Here is a 19,852-nt window from a genome sequence, read left to right as displayed (position 1 = left end):
ATACCCACACTTTATTTATATAATATAACAACTGTTAGTTGAATATGTAGAAATCATTTGTCTGTAAAACCTTTGACATGTTTACGTTGTTTGCCTTTTGATGAATCTCAATAATAAAATTAATTTAAAAAAAATAGGTACCTCCTACTAACACACCTATCTTTGACATAGTGCCAGTTAGGCGTGTAACGCGTCAGATGACATAATTCTCCGACAGCACCTACACTCCTAGGTCACTGCCATGTTTTCACAAGCCGTGATTGTTTTAAACCAATGTTTATTAAAGGAATGAATTTTACTTCACTTATCTAAGCAGTTTTGTGCCCTTCATTGCTACATACTCACCTCACGTATGGTTCACTGTTATAAAGGGGTAACTTGTTCTGTTTGTAGTTTCGGCTGCCAGCGTTTGGCTGAGCACTTACCTTAGCTCCGGGAGAGACGCCAAAGCAGCCCCTGGTTACCATTAAACATTTTTTTCCTTTGAACTAAGTTTTGCTCAGTGTGTGTGCATTAATATTTATATCATTAAAGATCAGACAAGTCAAAATTAAACTTTCATGATTTAGATAGAGCCCACAATTTTAAACAGATTTCCAATTCACTTCCATTATCTAAATTTGCACAATCTTTTTATTTGCACACTTTCTGGGGCACAAGCTCCTCCTGAGCATGTGAAAGATTCTCAGGATATATGTATATGAATTTTGTGATTGGCTGATGACTGTCACATGATGCATTAGGAAGGAAAATGTAACTATCTGACATTTGTCATAAAAAACCCACTCATTTTGAAATTCAAACTAAGTTCTTTTGCATTTATTAATTTTGCATTTCTACTGGATTTAGTCGTCCTTTAAGGAGTACTAACCTAACCATCACTTTTAAATCCTTGAGCTGTCTCTCTCTCTTTTTTTTTAATTTTTTATTCTTTATTAGAAGATAATATCACATACAAAACATATATATTATACATTGATCTTTTTCAATTCATATAAGATACACCATCTGGTGGATTCGCAAAATACATTTTATTTTTCTTTAAAAGGGCAAAAAGAGAGCGCAAACAAAGATGAAAAAACATTTTAGCTATACTTAGTGTCTATAGGATTATAATTATCATTAGACCCGACCAGCTTACTTCTCACAAATTGCTGTAAAAAAAATAATAATAAAAAAAAATATATATATATATATATACCTCCTCCTCCCCAGGCAGATAGCATATTTATCCCCATTGAATTGGTTTAACTGAGATAATTTATTTGGTGCTTGTATTCTGATCCCATAAATGTTATACATTTCTCCCAAAGTTTAACGTATTGATCAAGTTTATCCAATTTTATACATTTTATAGTCATATCATATGCCTCCAAGGTTGCTTGTCTAAACAGCATCTGTTTGAGCTGTTTCATTGAAGGAACTATTTTATCAATCCTGTTCTTAAAGATCAATGATCTAACTTTTAAAATTACTAGGTGAATAAATGTAGTATTTACCCCCCAGGCTAGATTTATAGTAAGGAATAGTATATTTATATTCAGAAATGAAATCTTGATATCTGCGATACAGGATAATAAATATTCCACTTTAGCCCATAGTTGTAACTGCTTGGGACAAGAATATATTATATGTACCAAATCTGGGTTAGCTTCTGAGCACTTCATGCACTTGTTCTCTATTTCCTTTTTCCATTTCTGTACCCTTCTAGGGATCTTGCTGATTTATCTTAACATAATACAGTATCAAAACTTTTTTTGTATAACTCTTTCAGGGTTAGATAACGTCAGGATTTTATCCCATTTGGTAATATAACTCATTTATTTGTTGATGCTCTAAAGAAGATAGTAAGATTTTATAAATAACCTATAAAGAGCCTGCATTTGCTTTAGGGTGTTCCAATAGAGGGTGCTTCTGGAAAAAGGCATCAGGAGCCAGTTGAATAACTGAGTTTAGATAATGTTTAGCTTGCCAATGATAAAATCTGTTATTGTCCGGAACATTATATTTCTCCTTAAATTCTTCAAAGTTATAAATATGATTTTCTCCAACATTGGTGTGTCCGGTCCACGGTTTCATCCTTACTTGTGGGATATTCTCCTCCCCTACAGGAAATGGCAAGGAGAGCACACAGCAAGAGCTGTCCATATAGCCCCCCCTCTGGCTCCGCCCCCCAGTCATTCTCCTTGCCTCTCTGAACAAGTAGCATCTCCACGGGGATGGTGAGGAGTTTGTGGTGTTAGTTGTAGTTTTTTATTTCTTCTATCAAGAGTTTATTTTAAAATAGTGCCGGTTTGTACTATTTACTCTACAACAGAAAATGAAGAAGATTTCTGTTAAAAGAGGAGTATGATTTTAGCAGCAGTAACTAAAATAAATTGCTGTTCCCACGCAGGACTGTTGAGCCCAGAGAACTTCAGTTGGGGGGAACAGTTTGCAGACTTATCTGCTTCAGGTACGATTAGTCATATTTCTAACAAGACATGTTAATGCTAGAAGACTGTCAGTTTTTCCCTTAGGGGATCGGTAAGCCATTTTCTTAGATTCATAACAGATTAAGGCTTATAAATGGGCTCTATACTGGTTGACACTATTGTGGGCTAAATCGATTGGTTTATATCAGATTTATTGGACATTTAGAGTGTTTTATTGTGTTATAAAAGCACTTTTGGGAACTTTTTTTTCGCCTGGCATCTAGTTAGACTACTACTTTAGTCAGAAAGGCCCCTTCACTCTGGTAATGCAGATGGAGGAGGCCCCGTTTTCGCGCCTCAATTGCGCAGTTTATTTCCTTGGCAGTGCATGCAGCTTCATTTGAGGGTCCTGTGGGTAAAGAAAACGGACTCAGGAAGGTTTATTTCAGTGCTGAATCACTTTAAGGGAAGGTAAAAAGCCGCAGCAAGGCTGTGACAGTGATTGTTGTGTGATAAAATTGTTTATTTGAACAAATAGCTCAGTTTTGCTCATTTTAAGGGTTAAAGTCTTGAAACTTGGTGTGCAAAACTTTCAAGGCACTAGGACTCTGGGGTGCAAATTTTGTAAAAATAGGACATTGCCTTCATAGTTTTTCAAACTTTCAGAAATAAAGTGTGCTTGTTTATTATTTAAAGAGACGGTAACGCTTTTCTTTAAAAACGTTTTTATTGCATTATTAGCCTGCCATATTCTGTCTAACATGTCTGTACCTTCAGATAGCTTATGCTCTGTATGTATGAAAGCCAAGGTGGTTCCCCCTATTAATGTTTTGTGCAAATTGTGTCATAGCGTCCAAACAAAGTAAGGACAGTACTGTCACATTTAATAAGATTGCCCAGGATGATTCTTCATGTGAAGGTAGTGGGGATAGTTTATCATCCTCTCCTTCTGTGTCAACACCAGTTTTGCCCACGCAGGCGATACCTAGTACATCTAGCGCGCCAATGCTGGTTACTATGCAGCAATTAACTGCAGTGATGGATAATTCTATAGCAAATCTATTATCCAAACTGCCATCCTATTCTAGAAAGCGTGATTGCTCAGTTTTTAAATACAGAAGATGAGCAGGTTAGCGCTGAGGACAATTTATCAGTTGTTCCCTCACATCAATCTGAGTATAGCAGTGAGGGAGGGCCTGTCTGAAGGGGAAGTTTCTGATTCAGGAAAAGTTTCTCAGCAGGCAGACACTGATATAGTGATTTTTAAATTTAAGTTAGAACACCTCCGCGCCCTGCTTAAGGAGGTCCTAACTACTCTAGATGATTGTGATTCTCTGGTAATTCCAGAGAAATTGTGCAAGATGGACAAATTCTTAGAGGTTCCAGTGTACGCTGATGCCTTTCCGATACCCAAGCAGGTGGCGGACATAGTGACTAAGGAGTGGGAAAAGCCAGGTATACCTTTTGTTCCACCTCCTATATTCAAGAAAATATTCCCCATTGTCGACCCTAGAAAGGACACATGGCAGACGGTTCCTAAGGTTGAGGGGGCGGTTTCAGTGTTAGCTAAGCGCACAACTATTCCTATTGAGGACAGTTGCGTTTTCAAAGATCCTATGGATAAAAGATTAGAAGGACTGTTGAAAAAGAATTTATTCAGCAGGGCTTCCTTCTTCAACCAATCTCTTGCATTATTCCTGTCACTACCGCAGCGTATTTTGGTTTGAGGAACTGGAAAATTCGCTTCAAAGGGAGACTCCATATGATGAAGTCATGGACAGAATTCACGCACTTAAGTTGGTTAATTCATTTCTTTTGGATGCCGCTTTTCATTTAGCTAAGTTAGCGGCGAAAAATTCAGGGTTTGCTTTAGTGGCGCGCAGAGCGCTTTGGCTAAAATCCTGGTCGGCGAATGTGTCGTCCAAGAACAAATTGCTTAATATTCCTTTCAAGGGTAAGACCCTATTCGGGCCGGAATTGAAAGAGATTATTTCAGACATTACTGGTGGAAAGGGACATGCCCTCCCACAAGATAGGCCTTTTAAGGCTAAGAACAAATCTAATTTTCGTTCCTTTCGCAATTTCAGGAACGGACCAATTCCTAACTCTGCGGCCTCCAGACAAGAAGGCAACACTTCCCAACCTTAACCAGCATGGAAACCATTGCAAGGTTGGAACTAGGGTAAACAGGCCAAAAAGCCTGCTGCTGCTACCAAGACGGCATGAAGGGGTAGCCCTGATCCGGGACCGGATCTAGTAGGGGGCAGACTCTCTCTCTTTGCTCAGGCTTGGGCAAGAGATGTTCCGGATCCCTGGACACTAGAATAGTCTCTCAGGGATATCTTCTAGAATTCAAGGAACTTCCTCCAAAGGGAAGGTTCCACATGTCTCGCTTATCTTCAGACCAGATGAAGAGACAGGCTTTCTTACACTGCGTAGGAGACATAGTAAAGATGAGAGTGATACACCCAGTTCCAATAACGGAACAAGGAAGATTTTTCCAACAATCCAGGAGGGTCAATACATGACTACCGTGGATTTAAAGGATGCGTACCTGCATATTCCTATCCACAAAGATCTCCATTAGTTCCTGAGGTTCGCCTTCCTGGAAAGACAGTTCGTGGCTCTTCCATTCGGTTTAGCCACTGCTCCCAGAATTTTCACAAAGGTGCTAGGGTCCCTTCTAGCGGTATTAAGACTGAGGGGCATTGCTATAGTACCTTATCTAGACGACATTCTAACCCAAGCTTCGTCTCTTTCCAAAGCAAAGGCCCATACAAGACATTGTTCTAGCCTTTCTCAGATCTCACGGGTGGAAGGTGAACGTAGAAAAGAGTTCCCTGTTCCCATCAACAAGAGTTCCCTTTCTGGGAACAATAATAGATTCTATGGAAATGAGGATCTTCCTGACAGAGGTCAGAAAATCAAAACTTCTGAGCGCCTGTCAAGTTCTTCACTCTATTCTGCAGCCTTCCATAGCTCAGTGCATGGAAGTAATAGGATTAATGGTCGCAGCGATGGACATAGTTCCTTTTGCTCGAATTCAACTAAGACCATTACAACTGTGCATGCTCAAACAGTGGAATGGGGATTATGCAGACTTGTCTCCCCAGATTCAAGTAGACCAGGTAATCAGGGATTCTCTCCGCTGGTGGTTGTCTCAGGATCACCTGTTTCAGGGAATGAGTTTCCGCAGACCAGAGTGGGTCATCATCACGACCGACGCCAGTCTCTTAGGCTGGGGCGCGGTCTGGGACTCTCTGAAAGCTCAAGGTCTATGGTCTCGAGAAGAGTCTTTTCTTCCGATAAACATTTTAGAACTGAGAGCGATATTCAATGCGCTCCTGGTTTGGCCTCACCTGACAAAGGTCAAATTAATATGGTTCCCGTCAGACAACATGACGACTGTAGCGTACATCAATCATCGGGGGGGGAACAAAGAGTTCCTTGGCGATGAGAGAGGTATCCAAGATCATAAAATGGGCGGAGGATCACTCCTGCCATCTATCTGCAATTCACATCCCAGGAGTAGACAATTGGGAGGCGGATTATTTGAGTCGTCAGACTTTCCATCCGGGGGAGTGGGCACTCCACCCCGAGGTCTTTGCCCAGTTAACTCAACTATGGGTCATTCCAGATATGGATCTGATGGCGTCTCGTCAGAACTCCAAGGTTCCTCGATACGGGTCCAGATCCAGGGATCCCAAGGCGACACTAGTGGATGCATTGGTGGAGCCTTGGTCGTTCAATCTAGCTTATGTGTTTCCACCGTTCCCTCTCCTTCCCAGGCTTGTAGCCAGGATCAAACAGGAGAAGGCCTCTGTGATTCTGATAGCTCCTGTGTGGCCACGCAGGACTTGGTATGCAGACCTGGTGAATATGTCATCGGCTCCACCATGGAAGCTACCTTTGAGACAGGATCTTCTAGTACAAGGTCCATTCGAACATCCAAATCTAGTCTCTCTGCAACTGACTGCTTGGAAATTGAACGCGTGATTCTATCTAAGCGTGGGTTTTCAGATTCAGTTATAGATACTCTGATTCAGGCCAGGAAGCCTGTGAATAGGAAAATTTACCTTAAGATATGGAAAAAATATATCTGTTGGTGCGACTCCAAGGGATACTCTTGGAGTAAAATTAAAATTCCAAGGATACTTTCCTTTCTCCAAGAGGGTTGGATAAAGGTTTGTCAGCTAGTTCTCTAAAAGGACAGATATCTGCTCTGTCTGTTTTGTTGCACAAACGTCTGGCAGCCGTGCCAGATGTACAGGTGTTTGTACAGGCTTTAGTCAGAATCAAGCCTGTCTACAGACCTTTGACTCCTCCATGGAGTCTAAATTTAGTTCTTTCAGTTCTTCAAGGGGTTCCGTTTGAACCCATACATTCCATAGATATTAAGTTACTATCTTGGAAAGTTCTGTTTTTGGTTGCTTTTTCTTCTGCTAGAAGAGTTTCTGAATTGTTTGCTTTGCAGTGTGTTCACCCTATCTGGTATTCCATACAGATAAGGTAGTTTTACGTACAAAGCCTGGTTTTCTTCCAAAAGTGGTTTCCAACAGGAATATTAACCAGGAAATAGTGGTTCCTTCTCTGTGTCTGAATCCAGTTTCGAAGAAGGAATGTTTGTTACATAATTTAGATGTAGTTCGTGCTTTGAAATTCTATTTAGAAGCAACAAAGGATTTCAGACAGACATCTTCTTTGTTTGTCGTCTATTCTGGTAAGAGGAGAGGACAGAAAGCTACTGTTACCTCTCTTTACTTTTGGCTGAAAAGCATCATCCGATTGGCTTATGAGACTGCTGGGCGGCAGCCTCCTGAGCAATTTACAGCTCATTCTACTAGAGCTGTGGCTTCCACATGGGCCTTCAAGAACGAGGCTTCTGTTGATCAGATCTATAGGGCAGCAATTTGGTCTTCCCTGCATACTTTGCCAAATTTTACAAATTTGATACTTATGCTTCTTCGGAGGCTATTTTTGGGAGAAAGGTTTTGCAAGCCGTGGTGCCTTCCGTTTAGGTAACCTGATTTGCTCCCTCCCTTCATCCGTGTCCTAAAGCTTTGGTATTGGTTCCCACAAGTAAGGATGAAACCGTGGACCGGACACACCAATGTTGGAGAAAACAGAATTTATGTTTACCTGATAAATTTCTTTCTCCAACGGTGTGTCCGGTCCATGGCCCGCCCTGGTTTTTTAGTCAGGTTTGAAAAATTTCTTTCTTTCTTTATACACTACAGTCACCACGGCACCCTATAGTTTCTCCTTTTTCTCCTAACCGTCGGTCGAATGACTGGGGGGCGGAGCCAGAGGGGGGGGCTATATGGACAGCTCTTGCTGTGTGCTCTCCTTGCCATTTCCTGTAGGGGAGGAGAATATCCCACAAGTAAGGATGAAACCGTGGACCGGACACACCGTTGGAGAAAGAAATTTATCAGGTAAACATAAATTCTGTTATTTATGCCATAAGTGGCCTAGGTTGGTTACCTGATGCTCCCTCCATTTTTGAAATTTATAATTCTGTAGGCCAGGTAAGAGAGAGTCTCATTGAAGCTCTCCATGCCTGAAACCCAATTTTTTTACCTTCATGATTCAGATAGCGCAGCAATTTTAATCAACTTTCTAATTTACTCCTATTATCAATTTATCTTTGTTCTCTTGGTTTGCTTTGTTGAATGGGCAGCAATACACTACTGGTTGCTGACTGTACAAATGGGTGAGCCAATGAAAATCGGTATATATGTCTAGCCACCTATCAGCAGCTAGAACCTAGATTATTTGCTGCTCCTGAGCTTCCCTAGATAAAACTTTCAGCAAAGGATAACAAGAGAAGGAAGCAAATTAAATAATAGAAGTAAATTGGAAAGTTGTTTAAAATTTGTATTTTGCAAAATAACCATGACATCGTCATAAAAAATTCTGATAAAGGCGGAAGCATTGTAATCATGGATAAAGATTTCTATTTTCAAGAGGCTTATAAACCGCTAGCTGATATTACAATTTATTGCAAGTTATCAACGAACCCAACACACAAATATAAAAGGAAATTATCTCAACTAGTACAAGAAGGCATATCTTTTGGAATTTTCAATTCCAGTGATCTTGACATTTTGGTACCAGAGAATCTAGTGATTCCAATTTTTTATCATGTGCCAAAAGTGCACCAAGATTGTGAGCGTCCTCCAGGTAGACCCATAGTTTCTGGCATTGGCTCCCTATTTGTACCTATGGGAGCATGGCTGGATGCCATCCTTCATCCTATTGCCAAGAAACAGTTGAGCTACCTTGAGGACAGTTCACATCTTTTAAAGAGTCTAGAACATATTGAATGGCAGAATGACTACTCCTGGATGGTTATAGACATTTCTTCACTGTACACCTGCATTCCACAGTCTTTGAGAGTACAAATAGTTGATTTTTTTTTTCTAGAAAAAGAGTTGGGTTTAGATGTCACTATCAAACATTATATAGGAGACATACTAAAGTACCTACTTTTACAATCCTTTTTTATGTTTCATAAAGAATATTATCAGCAAATCTGCGGAACAGCGATGGAGGCAAGATTTGCCCCATCTTTGCTAATCTGTTCATAGCTAGGTGGGAGCTTACATATATCTACAACTTCACAAATCCCTGGTATGAAGATATCCCTTTTTTATGTTCCTTATATAGATGAGTTGCTATTTATAGTAAAAAAAATGCATAGTACAATGCACACTGTAGTTACTGTCTAGTGTAATATCATAAGTTAACTGACATAAATTATTATAGTATTGTGTTTTGGATATTCTTACTTTGTGCAGGTAACAGTTACCCAAAAAGAGCTTATTAGAAATGCAGCTTGTACTCGCTTAAGAATTATGTCTGGTTTCTATAGCCTGTTCATTTTAGCTCTATGCAGCGTTTTATATACTAATCTGTATTCATAAAGATTTCTTCTAGCCACCGCACCAATGTTATTACAACTTTGTAGCATATATGCTTTTTCTACTCATTGTCTATGTGTTTTTAATCTGGTCAAATAGGGGTTAAAGGATCATAAAACCCCAAATTTTTCTTTTATGATTTAGAAAGAGCATGTACTTTTAAACAACTTTCTAATTTACTTTTATTATCTAATTTGCTTCATTCTCTTGATATCCTATGCTGAAAAGCATATCTAGATAGACTCAGTAGCTGCTGATTGGTGGCGGCACATAGATGCCTCGTGTGATTGGCTCACCCATGTGCATTGCTATTTCTTCAACAAAGGATACCTAAAGAATGAAGCAAATTAGATTATAGAAGTAAATTGGAATATTGCTTAAAATTGTATTCTCTATCTAAATCATGAAAGAAAATGTTTGGGTTTAGTGTCCCTTTAATTTGTGCCATAGGTATAAATAGAGCCCTTCTTGTTATACCTATACCTAAGCGACACCAGGGGTGCGCAAGACATGTAAGACTTTGTTTTTCTTGTCTGTTACCTTGTCTGGGTATATTCCTTTTTAATGTTGTCTTCAATAAATTTGATGTTTTATTTTTCCAAACCTAGTAGTGCCTGCTCCTTCGTGTGTTGACTTTAAAATTGTATTTTTTTTCTGAATCATGAAAGAGAAAATGTTTGGGTTTCATGTCCCTTTAAGTATATCCCTAATTAGAGGGTGACATGCATGAAGTACGAAATTCAAGGAAAGGGGTTCAAAGAGTCTATTATCCATATTGCAATTGGTATACCTAGCGGATTCATATAGCCAGTCTAATGGAAATCTAAGCAGCGTTGCATAGTTATAAATCAGTATATTCAGCAGTGTCAACCCACCTCTATTATAAGGGAGATATATCCTAGAGCTGTCTCAGACAGAATAAATAAAAATGAGCTGCGGAATCTCTTACACTGTACAAATGGTATTCAGTCATGGAAACTCTTTTCATGAAGGTCCTAGTGAGCAGATATTGTGCAGACCTTACATCAGAGACAATCTAAAACTTTATAGTGAGTGTTGTAATTTAAAATTGACCATATTAAAGGGATGTTAAATTTGCATTATACTGTCATTTTTTGGGCCCATTTCTCCTATAATTTATCTTTTGAAAATGGTTCCAGTTTTGAGAATTGGATGTGTACAATACGACTTCTCAAGCCTGACCATGCTACATATCTGTCTCTAAGTGTCCTCAGTGGAGGTGATGGGATACTGCAGAACAATGTATGCTTTGCTAACTGGACAGTGGTAAGCCTTGTGTACTTCAACAAAATGTCCAATATGGCATTTCTGAGTAAGGCAAGTGGGGGGGTAGTCTGGCAATACAAAAACATTGTGGCACACAATAAAACAATGTATTTAGAAAGTTTTCACACTTGGCTGTTATACAGATCTATCTATATCTTGGTTTATATCCTTACTAATACCCATCCCAGTCAATTCTTTTCTTTCTATATTTTAATAGGTATATAAGGAATGAGGGTATTGGAAGCTCAGATCCCTTTTTATAAAGGAAAAGGGCGGTGCTCATTTTCTCTTTATATCCATTTGAGAGGGGGGATCTTAACTAGTTAATATTAGCCAGGATATAAACCAATATATAGAAAATGATGTACATTCTATTTAATTTCTTAAAGGGACACTGAACCCAATTTTTTTTCTTTCTTGATTCAGATAGAGCATGACATTTTAAGCAACTTTCTAATTTATGCCGGCCCATTTTTGGTGAACAACCTGGGTTGTCCTTGCTGATTGGTGGATAAATTCATCCACCAATAAAAACATGCTGTCCAGAGGTCTGAACCAAAAAAAGCTTAGATGCCTGCTTTTTCAAATAAAGATAGCAAGAGAACAAAGAATAATTGGTAATAGGAGTAAATTAGAAAGTTGCTTAAAATTGCATGCTCTATCTGAATCACGAAAGAAAAGATTTGGGTTCAGTGTCCCTTTAATATATTAGACCTGATCCTGCAGGATAGAACACCAGCGTCTTTGGTACTTCATACATTCCGGTGCAGATTCATCAATCTGTTAAATCCCCTGTACTATTGATGCTGGTAAACTAAAAATGTTTACAGATTATCTATGGCTAGATAGAACGAACAAGCCTCTATATAGGTCCTTGCATTATTTGTTTTATTTATTGGGAATAAGTGCATGATGATTTGATCCCTGGTATCTTATATAATTGCTATTAATGTTTGTTGACATAAATTTGCAGTTATGATTGATAATGATGGGAATTGGTGAAAGTATTTCTGAAATAATAATGTTCCCCTCACTTATACGCAAACTACCATAATAAAATGCTTAATATTCTAATAGTTCTTGCAATATATGGAAGGAAATTTAATGAATATGTAAATGAGCATTGTGCTTTACAATTACAGTGAGCTGAAATATAATTGATTGTTTTGAGAATCAGTGTTTTGTTTACATTATTTTTATTTATTTTTAGGCCATAAATGACTTTATTGGATCATCCTGCAAACAAGTCCCACAGGCTGGAATAAGCACTGTCTTAAGTTGCTGTCAAAGTATTCTTTCTACCCCAACTCTTGCCTTTGTCTACACAGCAAAATATGAGCTCATGGTAGACTTGCTCAGTAAGCTATCCACACTCGCTTGTTTATATTTGTCATTACAAGAGCCTGTGACATTTCAAATATTTGATGTCCTCCAAATGTCATTTAACCAGTATATTCAAATCCAAAGACAGCAGATAAACACAAACAGAGTTTTTGGACATGTGATAACACACTTATGCCAACCTTGCTTACTTCTAAGGCATGCATTAAATAGCCGTTCTTGGTCCAAGGAAGATGACGTCCGTGTAAGAAACCAGCTGAGCAAGGACCTTAAAACTAAAGTAGAAACTGTTCTTCAAATTGGTCTTTTCCAGTCTGAACTTCTTTCTTCATACAAAGATGAATTACTTCCTGAAAGAGATCACATAGAAAAAAAGAAAGAATCGTTAAAAATGGTTTTAACACCTGTGAATTCATTAATTGAGAAACTGGAAGATTCTAAGTTTTATGGCAGCACAATTCATACCTCGGTAATATCCAATTCTGTTCCTCTTCTATACAAACTTTTTTTAGACTCCTACTGCAGCGATGGGAACCATTTGGTCTGTTTTTACATGTTGGCTCGACTTTTTGAGTGCCTACAGAAAAATTGCATGCAAGATCAAGAAAACATAACATCTTCAAGTTATAATATGGGTCTTTTTGCACTAGAGCAATTGTTGAACCTGGTGCACAGTCACGATATTTACAATGTTGCTGTGGACCGCATTAGGCACCAGGAAGTTCAGTACAACTTTTATCGGAAGTTAGCAGAAATGCTGCTATGCAACCCTCATGCCGCTGTACCTGCTTGGTTTCGGTGCTTGAAAACTTTAACCTTATTAAATCATCAGATTATAGAACCGGATTTGGATGACTTGGTATCAGGTGCATGGATTGATGCAGAGATTTTAGACACTCGGGTCAAGAAAGCACAAGATATATTAATTGCGTCCCTGTTTCAGACTTATGCCAAGTTAAGACAGTTTCCAAAACTGTTTGAAGAAGTTTTGACTGTCATATGTCGACCAGCCATTGATGAACTACGACAACCGGTTCTGTCTCCCAGTTTAACAGAGAGTCTTTCAGTGTGCTTGCATGATCTTCCCCCTAACCAGATTTTAGAGGTCTGGACAATGATATTTGAGAAATATTCTCTTATTCTCCCTGATATTAAAGATGACCATGATTTAACGCTGAAACTGTTCTCCCTCAGCTCATTGTTTCACTGTTTACTATTTAACATGAAGATAATGGACAATAGTACACCAGTTCCAGTTATACTACGTTTCCAAAATCTAATGGAAAAAACAATGGACCATTCGATAAAACCTTCGCTTAAACTTATTAAGGATCACTGTACCAAAACCAACCTAGCATCTTGGATTCAAAAACATTGTGACGCAACACTTCTGCTATTCTTTACCTGGGTAGAGGTGAATACAATGACAATACTAAACTGCAGCAAATACACTTCTCCATTAAGTAAATCACCTACTCCGTTGCACTCTGCTGTTGAAGGCTGGGATTTTTCATTATTCTTTGAAGATAAAGATTGCTGGAAAAAAGTGTTAAAACTCACAAGTAACTCCAAATCATTTAGCAGATACTGCATGGGGTTACTGACAATACAGAAAATAAAAACTTTATTAATGGAGATCAGAATTCCAACTGATACTGAACTGCCTCTCTTACAAGCAGCTTCATCCTTTGTGCTTCACCCTAAAAGCGAATTTATTATTTCTGCAGACCATGTGTGTTGGAATGGAAATGCAAGCTCTGTTAATAATGACAACTTTTCAGTGGCTTATTGGCATCTTATTGCTTCAAACCTGCCAATTATCCATCCCTATATTTCTGCCGAAGATACCAGCTGTATTGCAGATTTTCTTCTTGAAACTTTACTAAAAAGTGAAGTTCAAGCAGACCAAGAAGCAACGTTTACAATTGAAAAAGTATCTGCTAGCTTGCTCCAAAGTAATATTTTTCCAGAGATGCGTAATTTGCAATGTACTTTTATAACTTGTATAATTAAAAAATGTGCTTGCATTTTTCAAACCGAGCAAAAAAGTTTTAGTGAGATACTTGGGCTTCTGTCTCAAAATAACTTAATGTGGCATACTGATGTTTTTTCTTCCAAAAAAGAAGGGTGGCAACCAGTCGTTAACATCAAATGCGGTAAATCAAATGAGAGCTCCTCAGAGTGCTTAAGTAATATGGAGAATGCTGCACAAAAAATACTATCTTTATCCAGATCAGATACCTATGGAACTTTTAGTGACGGTGCTAAAACCGATCTTTTGGGTGTTATAGAATTAATTTTTCAATTAAAACCAGACAGTCTTTCACCATCAGACCTTACTCGCTGCTTTCTTTTATTGCTTTCATTAACAAGAGCAGATAATTCTCCCAAGTCCCCTTTTCTTATGTCCGCTTGTTGCAAACTCATGACCTACCTGTTAAGCGGAAAATATTCTAATGCAATATTCAAACTGCTGTATGCAAGTGATATACTGCAAATTCTAATGAGCTCACTTTTGAATTGTAACTGGGACCTAAGCATAGATAGTGAAAAAAGTCAGGAATGGCCAGAATACATAAATATTGTTCAGAGTTTCTTGGAACGTTTTCTTGCAATGATCATTGATAGGAAACAGAGTGTTCTCCTTAATTTGGAAAAGTTTTCAAGCTTTGTGATAAACTCTGTCCCAGTTTCAGATAGTACAGACTGGACTTCTCATAAAGGTCAATTGCTTCTAGTGGCACTCCGTACCTTGTGCCTTGTTATAACGCCTCTTCTCCAGGAACAGAGTGCAAATAAACAGCGGACTGAAACGTTGTCTTCTCTGTTGCAAAGTACTGTACTACAAATGGGGGTAGTTGTTAATCACTGCCTAAAAATCAGTGTCACCTCACATATTTCTCCCTCATTCCTGGTCTCATGTGTGACAACTCTCCTGGAAGCTGAACTGAATCAGTTGTCTAAAGCAGGTCTCAGTGCTCCCAAGAACAAAGCAGAACTTCATCATGTTCAGTTGTACAGAAACTTTTGCTCACAAATTCTGAGAGAACTTTACTATGCAGAGGGACGCACTGACTTTCTGCAATCTGCTTTGCATTACTTGACAGTATGCATTACAGTAAAAGAAATCCACGATTTTCAAGAGAGCATAGTGATTCAAATCTTTGGTTCTTTGAAAAAGTTACTTGCAGGTAAGTGGAAAAATGTTGATATCCTAATTAAATTGAGTTAGGACCTAATTACACACAAGTTGTAAAGAAACATTGCAAATCTTCCTTGGTTATGATTAAAAAAATGTCTAATTTGTGTAAACACACAAAAAGAAACCATATATAGGTGGGATTCTTCACCACAGTTAATAATCGCATTTTATGAACAAAACTTTGTTTTATATCTTTAATTTACAATTATTAAAAGCAAAAAAAAACGCAAAGATCATCTGCAGTCTTTATTGAAGGGGCATTAAACCCAAAATATTTATTTCATGATTCATATAAAGCATGCAATTTTAAAAAAAACTGTCCATTTTACTTATATTATCTAATTTGCTTAATTATCTTGGTATTCTTTGTTGAAAAAGCAGCAAAGCATTACTGGGAGCTAGTTAACACATTGGGTAAAACATGAGGCATATATGTGCAGCCACCAATCAGCAGCTCCTGTGCCTACCTAGATATCCTTTTCAAGAAAGGATACTAAGAGAACAAAACTTAGATAATAGAAGTAAATTGGAAAGTTGTTTAAAGGGACACTCAAGTCAAAATTAAACAATGATTCAGATAGAGCATGCTATTTTAAACAACTTTCAAATTTACATCCATTAACAAAATTTGCTGTCTTTATTTTTACATTTTTTTAGTTACCAGCTCCTAATGAGCATGTGCAAGTATTCACAGAATACATATATGCATTTGTGATTGGCTGATGGCTATCACATGATACTAGAGTGGTGTAAATAGACATAACTGAAATTTGTCAGAAAAAAACTACTAATTTGAAGTTCACAGTAAGTGCTATTGCATTGCCTTTTTATTGTGCATTTTGTTGATTATGCATATCCTACTGTATTTTACTGGTCCTTAAAAATCACATTCTCTATCTGAAAAGAGGTTTCATATCTAGTTTAAACATTTTATATGAGGAATAAAATGTAACATAACATAGTAGATGAGGTTGAAAAAAGACCGAAGTCCATCGAGTTCATCCTATACAAATCTAAAATACTTACAAAAAGCTCCAGTTAAGCTTAAATAATCCCACTAAAAGGTGACCAATTTAATACTAGCAATCGTATCCATGAATTTTGTTTCTAGACGGAAATGTATCCAAACAATTTTTAAATGTATCTAGGGTATTGGCATTCACTACTTCCTTTGGTAATGAGTTCCACAATTTTATTGCTCTTACAGTGAAAAAACGTTTCCGTTGCAGGAGATTAAATCTCCTTTCCTCCAACCTTAAATTGTGACCTCTTGTCACAAACAATTTTCTTGGAATAAACAGAGCTTCTGCCATCTCTGTATATGGGCCTTGGTTATATTTATATAAAGTAATCGTCACCTCTCAAGTGCCTTTTTTCTAAAGAAAACAGACCCAGTGTGGCTAGCCTCTTCTCATAGCTTAAATTCTCCTTTCCCCTTATTAGCTTTGTGGCCCTTCTCTGAACTCCATACTCAAGGTGAGGTCTTAACAGGGATTTATATAGTGACAGAATTATGCTTTCCTTCCTTGAATCAATGCCTCTTTTAATACATGCTAGTATCTTATAAGCCTTTGTAGCCGCTGCCCTGCATTGTGCACCCATATTTAGCTTGTTATCTATTACTACTCCCAAATCCCTTTCCTCCTCTGTTTGGCTAAGTCTTGTCACATTTAAATAATACGTTGCCTGCTTATTTTTACTTCCAAAATGTAGAGCCTTGCATTTTCCCATATTAAATCTCATTTTCCATTTACCTGCTCATACTTCTATTTTTTGTAAATCCCTTTGTAACGAAAGTTCATCCTGGTCTGACCTAATGACCTTACTTAAAGGGAGACTATACCCAAACATTTTCTTTCATGATTAAGGTAGAGAATACAATTTTAAACAACATTCCAATTTACTTCTATTACCTAATTTGCTTCATTCTTTAGATATACTTTAATGAAGAAATAGCAATGCACACAGTGAACCAATCACAGGAGGCATCTATGTGCAGCTACCAATCAGCAGCTACTAAGCATATCTAGATATGCTTTTCAGCAAAGAATATCAAGAGAATGAAGCAAAATAGATAATAGAAGTAAATTAGAACGTTGTTTATAATTGTATGCTCTTTCTAAATCATGAAAGAAAAAAATTGGGTTTCATGTCCCTTTAACTTAATATCATCTGCAGAAATAGATATGTCGCTATTTAATCCTTGCTCCAAGTCATTTATAAAAATATTAAAAAGGACAGGGCCCAGTACTGATCCCTGGGGGACTCCACTGATTACCTTTGTCCAATCTGAGTATGATCCATTCACTACTACTCGTTGCTCCCTATCTTTTATCCAGTTATTTATCCATGAGCTAACATTTTCAGCTATTCCCAGTCCCTTAATTTTGTGCTTTAATCTCTCATGTGGCACTGTATCAAATGCCTTTGCGATATCTAAGTATATCACATCAACTGATTCCCTTTTATCTATATTTTTACTTACTTCCTCATAGAATCTAATTAGATTAGTTTGACATGATCTATTTCTTATAAAACCATGCTGATTTGAACTCATAATCTTTTTTACACGAAAGTGCTCATCAATATAATCCCTTCAAATATCTTCCCCACTATTGATGTTAGACTAACTGATCTAAAGCTTCCTGGATCATCCCTGCTTCCCTTTTTGAAGAGTGGCACCACATTAGCGTTACGTCAATCCTGGGGTTCCATGCCTGAGGATAATGAGTCTTGAAAAATTAAGAGTGGAGGTTTATCTATAACAGTGCTAAGTTCCCTTAACACATTTGGGTGTATTCCATCTGGGCCTGGAGTTTTATTTACCTTAATATTATCCTGTTTTTTCCTGATATCCTCTATAGATAACCCAGTTAATGGTATGGGCTGGCATGTTCTAGTTTGTTCCAAAGTATCGTCTATTGGTTTCTCTCTTGTGTATACTAAAGAAAAAAACTGGTTTAGTACCTCAGCCTTCTCCCTGTCACTGTTAACCATGCTACCCTCCATGCATTTTAATGTACCTATATTGTCCTTCTTAGATTTTTTGCTATTTAACTTTTACTTAAAGAACCTTTTAGGGTTAGACTTAGAATCCTTTGCAATTATTTTTTGAATTTTGGCTAATTTTATTGCTTTTTTGCATGCTTTGTTATATTCCTTATAAATATGGTATGTTGAGTCTGTACTATTTTCTTTGAATAATTTTAAATGCTCTACATTTTTTCCTAATTTCTCTTAACACATTTTTATTTAGCCACATTGGCTTGGATTTTTTATTTTTATAACCATATGGTATTTGTTGATATGTATATTTATTTAACAAAGTTTTAAATGTTATCCATTTATCCTCTATTTTTATTAGATAATACTTTGTCCCAATTTATGTTATTTAAAGTTAAAATCAATTCTAGCTTTTTACAGACGCTAGGTTTGACTATTGAAACAAATAAAGGGGAATTTCATTCATAAAGTATAAGATACTTCATGTAGAAAGCTCCTTTATTTGATTCAATCGATCACCGTTTTTTACCTGGTACAGCAGTCCACGTCTAAAATTTTTTTGGCTAAGAGGTGACGTTTTCACCTTTTAGCCAATAGCCGTGCGGTAAATCTGGACAGGCGCCCATGAATGAAAGTCCCCTTTATCTGTTTCAATAGTCAATCCTAGTGTCTGTAAAACGCTAGGATTGACTTTAATTTTAATGATTTCCTTAAAATTAAAAGTCTTAGTTAAACCTTTAAAGTGAATGTAAATTTTGATGCTAAAGTGCCCGGTTTTTAAAACTTCGATTAAAAACAGGGGCACTTTAATTCATCAAAATTTTCATTTCACTCCTGTTGTGAAAAAAAAACTTACCTTTTAATCTTCACAGCAGCTCCAGCTTCCTCCTCCCGTTTCAAAGCCTCTTCCTGGGTCTAAAATGAGGCATCGGCTTCCTCCAATCACAGCAGTGAATCAGACACTGAATCCCCCGGGGGGGAAGCTGTGATTGGAGGATGACCTATCAATCATTTCTGACATCAGAAATGGCTTGTGAGACCGGAGCAAGCTGGAGCTGCTGTGAAGATTAAAAGGTAAGTTTTTTTTCACAACAGGAGTGAAATGTAAATTTTGATGAATTAAAGTGCCACTGTTTTTAATCAAAGTTTTAAAAACCGGGCACTTTAGCATCAAAATTTACATTCCCTTTAAGGAACTGCTTATGAAAAGAGATTTCAAATGTGACCATGTTATGATCACTGTTGCCCAAATGCTCTTTGACTTCTATGTTTGATATCATATCTGTATTGTTTGATAGCACTAAATCCAAAATAGCTTTACTCCTAGTTGGCTCCTCTATTAATTGTGACAAGATGTTATCCCTGAGAACATTTAACAATCTACCCCCCTTAGCTGAATTACTAGTTTCATTGGCCCAGTTTATATCAGGGTAGTTAAAATCTCCCATAATTACAGCACTGTTATTAGCAGCCTTACCTATTTGCATTAGTAATTGAGTTTCCTCCAGGTCACTAATGTTGGGGGGCTTGTAGCATGTTCCAAGTAATATTTTTTTTTTTTAGGATTCCCCCCCCCCCACTCTTTATTTCAAGCCACAGGGTCTCTACATTGTTACCTGTATCATAAATATCTTCCCTTAGTGTAGGTTTAAGGTTAGGTTGAATATACATGCAGATTCCTC

General features: G+C 37.5%; 1 protein-coding gene across 1 annotated transcript in view; it reads left to right on the top strand.

The window, feature by feature from the left end:
- URB2 (URB2 ribosome biogenesis homolog) overlaps positions 1-19,852 on the top strand; it is a gene marked incomplete in the record, with an annotated part of 152,480 nt that overhangs the window by 14,570 nt on the left and 118,058 nt on the right. Inside the window, 2 exon segments of the mRNA XM_053711147.1 lie at positions 11,835-15,156; positions 16,611-16,643. Coding sequence (XP_053567122.1) covers positions 11,835-15,156; positions 16,611-16,643 — 3,355 coding nt within the window.

Source organism: Bombina bombina, chromosome 4 (genome assembly GCF_027579735.1).
Source record: "Bombina bombina isolate aBomBom1 chromosome 4, aBomBom1.pri, whole genome shotgun sequence".
In the NCBI taxonomy this organism is placed as follows: domain Eukaryota; kingdom Metazoa; phylum Chordata; class Amphibia; order Anura; family Bombinatoridae; genus Bombina; species Bombina bombina.
The sequence above is the reverse complement of the archived record's forward strand: the minus strand, read 5'-3'. Positions and strand labels throughout refer to the sequence as shown.